Raw genomic sequence first — 4614 nt, 5'->3', positions numbered from 1 at the left:
AAGAGGCTGGCCTGCTGCTCCACAGGTCAAGGAAAACCGAAGCAGCAAGCTATTTCCCTGGACAGCACGGTCACCAGCAGATTTCCCAGTCTCACTGCTGTTCCGTTGTACACACAAGGAAACTGAGGCCCAGAGAGTGAAAGGGCCTTCCCTGGGGCCCACGGCAGAACCAGGGCTGGAACTGACAACTGGATCAGATCCGCTGGTTGGAGAGCAGATATTGGGAGCCAACAGGGAATGGCCATGGAGTGGAGGGGAAGCAAGCGTCCAGAACTAGGGCTTGCCCTAGAAGGGTATCCGGGCAGGGTTTGGTGGATGAGTGGTCTCTAAGACAAGTACCGTCTGCTTCCCACCAGGGATGAGGGCTACCTGGGGTGAGAAGGAATGGACGTAGGGCTCAGAAGCACAGCCCTGGCTCCCCAGGGCTGGAGTGGTTGCAGACGCTGAAATGGGAGGTGTGTGGGTGCATGTATGTGTATGTGTGCTGTGTGTGTGTGTGTGTGTGTGTGTGTGTGTGTGTGTGTGTGTGACTGTGGAATCTATGTGAGTATGCAATTGTAAGGAGAGTTTGTGTGAGAGAGACAGAATGTGTGTGTGTGTCTGTGTGTGTCTGTGTGTGTGTGTCTGTGTGTCTGTGAGTGTGTGTCTACTGGGGGGAGGCAGGCTAAATCCTTCCCCTGTCCCGCCCCCACCCAGCTCAGCCTCTCAGGTTTCAGCCACTGTCCTAAAGAAAACAGCCTGCCTGGAGCCTGCAGCAGGAAATCGCTATTTGGATTGCAGAGGCGCCTCTTCCTGCCATGGTCCCCACAGAGGGGAGAGGGCCAGGGAGGGGGCCTTCCTGCCCACCTGGACCAGACCCTGGGTTGGTCAGGAGCACTCCCACCCCCCATCCCGGGCCTCCGGCCTCCTTAATGTCCCTCAGACCCCAGCCTTGGGAAAGAAGACCTGAGGTTGTGCCAGAAGTGGATGCTCCCCGAGGGCCACGGGAATAGACTGGCACACCCTCATGGAGGGCAACTGGGCAGTCCTGTCAAAGTCACAAATGCATGCACCCTGAGGCCCAGCAATCAAACTCTTGGGAATATTCTAAATAGAGCTCCTTCATGCAAACATGTTCACGCAACCTCATTTGTAACAGAGAAATAAATGGAAAAGACTAAGCTGGAGCAGGGTAACTGGACTGTGGTTCACCCTTCAATGAAACTCCAGAAAAGAAAGATTCCCCGAGACAAATGATTAAGTGACAAAAATGGTGCGAGATTATGTGTATAGGATTTTGGCATTTTTGTTTAAAAAAAGGGAAAATCATACATGTAAATGCTCGTATATGCACAGATTAGGCTTTTGAAATTTTTGTACCTTGGGCATGCAATAACTGAGCAAAAACTTGAGATAAACAGATAAATAAATGAACATTGGGGGTCGAGGAGACGGGGCTTCTTTCCTGGCTTTGATCCTGACTATGTGACCTTGAGCAGGTCACTTCCTTTCTGTGTCCAGGGTTTCCTATGTGGTCCTAGAGGGCAGAGAACCTTGATGTTAGCAAAATGAGTCCTGTGTTCGTGTGTGTGAGTGGGAATGTCAGGGGAGCGGGGGTGGGGGGCGGTCCGATCACCATCTCATATTACCTCCTGTTGCAACTGCAGCCCACTGCAAAGGCCATGGGCTGCTCCCTCCTATGACATTCTTTAAGAGAGTTCAGATTTCATTTGGCCCTTTTTCTGAGCTCCCTCCTTCCCTCTGGAATCCCTCCAGACCACTCCAGACTTTACCAATTTCCCATGAGGTCTCCACTTTTCAAGGCCTTCTTCAGCCATATCTTCTCCTCCACATAATCCAAGTCTGACCACGAGGCGTCCTCTCACTCATCTGGACCACTCTGGCTTCCTCCAGGTCCAGGATGGGGGGAAGGGCTCAGTCCAGCTAGCCTTCTCAACTGTCAGCATATACTCTCCACAGGGAAGCCCTGCCGTGCTCAGGTCTGCCCCTCCCACTGCACATCAAGGGCACTAGACACATGCCCTCTGAGACTCCTGCCAGTTCTGCTGGTTTCTTCTTTCCCAAGCCTCCTGGCAGTCGGGGAAGACTGAAGTTGGCCCGTGTGACCCCCAACTCAAACCTAACCCGCCTCCCAGTGCAGCCCAGGAGCAAGCCCAGGCTGTGCCAGACCTAGGGTGCCCCTCTCCAGGCATGCCACTGATATAGGCACCACCCCACACCTTGGAGTCATCACGGGAAGGGCTTCAAGATGTTGGAGTCAGCAGGAGATTAATTAATCAAAACCTGAACACATCTGTTGTTAATTAATTCCATGCCAAAGGTTAACTCTTGCTTTTCTGGGTTTCCCTTCCCTTTGGAAGGAAGAGGGAAATGATGGTGGGGAGTTGGTAGCCCCCTTCCTTCCTTTCCTTAGCAGGGAGCATGAACTGGGGGGAGGGAAGGGGTCCCAGAAGGCATCCGTTCAGGTGCTTTGTAGGAGGGTTGTGGGGAGTGTTTGCTTTTGAGAGTTGTGGCCCGTGGACGTTACTCACGAGTGCTGAGGAAATCTGAGATGAACAAATACCTTTATTTACAGCAACAAATAGAACAAGACCCTCCCTCCATTCCCTCTCTGTCTCCTTCCAGTCTTTTCTATATCATTTTCCCTCTGCCTCGCCCCAGGTCCAAGCCCAGCCCTGCCTGCTCGGGTCACTGTATGGGTCAGGCCCCGACAAGGACCCAGGGAAGGAGACTGGGGAGGGGCTTGGCTGAGGGCAGGGTGGGGTGTCTCTTTTCACATTTTGCTGTCCTTTAAGCCTGGGGTGGCATCAGGAGGCAGGCACCTGGAGCAGTGAGAGGTAGAGAAGCACACAGCCCCACCCATCCCTGCCTCCCCATGTTCCTGCCGCCTCCCCCAACTTTCACAGTGTTCTGCAGCCCTGGCAGCTAGTCCAGGGGCAGTTCCCACCCTCGCCCTCCCCAGCGAGGTCCTCGGTGCCGGTCTGTCCCTGGTAGCCAGCAGCAGGACAGGCTCTCTGTAGTGGGCCCAGCTTTTGTGACCGTGGCCTCCGGAGTGTGCCCTCTTCTCACTGGGCTGGGGTTCTGAGAGGGCACTGGGGGTGGTGAGGAGACAGGACCAGGGGAGGGGGCTGATGGAGCTTTGCATGACAGCCCTGGGGCCATCCCCCCGGGATGACACTGCTGGGACCTCGGCGGGTCAGGAGGAGAAGCAGAGCCCACAGCACTCCATGCAGATCTCCAGGCAGTCGGCAGACTCGCAGCAGGCGTCCAGGATGCCGCAGTCCAGGTCGCAGGGCAGGTCGCAGTCAGCGCACTCGCCGGAGCCGCAGCAGCAGCAGCAGAGGCACGAGTCCTCAGAGCTGCAGGAGCCGCACGTGGCGCAGTCCAGGACAATGTTGCACAGCGTCAGGAACTCGCAGAACAGGCAGGACAGGATGCAGTGGACGCAGCAGTCTGCGGTGGGAGGGCGGGGTGGAGAGGGTGGGTGGCATGCCCAGCCACAGCGGGACGGATGGGCGGGTTCACTGAGTGCTCACTGCTTGGTAGCAGTCAAGCTCATGCAACCCTCTGGCAGCTCCATTAAGTGGGGGGCTGTGAGGAGCCTCACTTAGGCACAGAGAGTGACTTGCACATACAGACACCTACCAGGTAAGCTGCAGAGCAACGGTTCAGCCCAGGCAGTCTGGATCCTGAATCCCTGCTCTTAAGCCCTCTTAGTCAGTTATTTAACAAACACGGAGTTATGACATACATGTTCCAGGCACTGTTCTAAGTGCTGGGCATGAACTGAACTCATTTAAACTTGCAATAATTCCACGAGGAGGGGCTACCATTAGCCCCCACTTTACAGATGAAGAAACCGAGGCTGAGGAGTCACTTTAAAATATATCCAGAATCCTACCACTCTGCTCATCTCTGCCAAGGCAACTGCAACAGCCTCCTCACTGGCCTCCCACCAACAACCTGTGACTCCCTCTCCCTAAATCTACTTCTCACACAGTGGGCCCCTTGAAAAACTTCCGTGGGATTCCGTCTCTGCTGTGCCCAGAACCCTCCACTGGTTTCCACCTCACTAGAAGTAAAAGATAAAAAGCTCACAGTGGCCCTCAAGGCCCCCTGTGATCTGGCCTCCTTCTGCACTCTGTCCCCTGGATCACTGCTGTGGCCACACTGGCTGCTCTTGGTCATGTTCCTGATCTCCAACCCACCCCCCCCACCCCAACCTGGAATGCTCTTGCCCCAGATAAATGCTCCGCTCACTCCCTCCCCTCCTTCATTGCCCAGATGTCACCTCTTTAATACTGTAACTTGCCCACCCCACTCCAGCACCCCTATCCCTTTGCCCTGTCCTCCATAGGACTCGTCACATTCCACTGCACTACATGGCTTTTTCTTCCTACTAAAATGTAAGCTCCGAAAGGGTAGGCGTCTTTGTTTGGGTCACTGATATGTTACAAGTCCCTAGAAGAGTGCTCTGCACATTGTAGGTGCCGAGTAAATAAATGATAAGTGAATTAAGGCATGAGCCCACCCTTGGGCACCCAGCACTGGTAAGTGGTAGAGCTGGGAACTGAACCCAGAAAAAATGGCTCTGGAATCCATGCTTGAAAGCGC

The 4614-nt window shown here is 54.6% G+C and overlaps 1 protein-coding gene across 6 annotated transcripts in view; it reads right to left on the bottom strand.

The window, feature by feature from the left end:
• Positions 1–2545: 2545 nt before the first annotated feature.
• The window catches only part of MDFI (MyoD family inhibitor), a 17961-nt gene continuing 15892 nt past the window's right edge, over positions 2546–4614 (bottom strand). For all 6 annotated transcript variants that reach the window (XM_023527578.1, XM_011354593.2, XM_011354595.2 and 3 more), the window contains one exon: positions 2546–3453. In XM_023527578.1, the coding sequence (XP_023383346.1) occupies positions 3197–3453 (257 nt within the window). In that variant the 3' untranslated portion in view covers positions 2546–3196. The remainder of the gene's footprint in view (positions 3454–4614) is intronic.

The sequence above is a fragment of the Pteropus vampyrus genome, unplaced genomic scaffold (assembly GCF_000151845.1).
Source record: "Pteropus vampyrus isolate Shadow unplaced genomic scaffold, Pvam_2.0 Scaffold18, whole genome shotgun sequence".
Taxonomy (NCBI): domain Eukaryota; kingdom Metazoa; phylum Chordata; class Mammalia; order Chiroptera; family Pteropodidae; genus Pteropus; species Pteropus vampyrus.
Note: the sequence above shows the minus strand (reverse complement) of the source record. Positions and strands in the feature narration are given on the sequence as shown.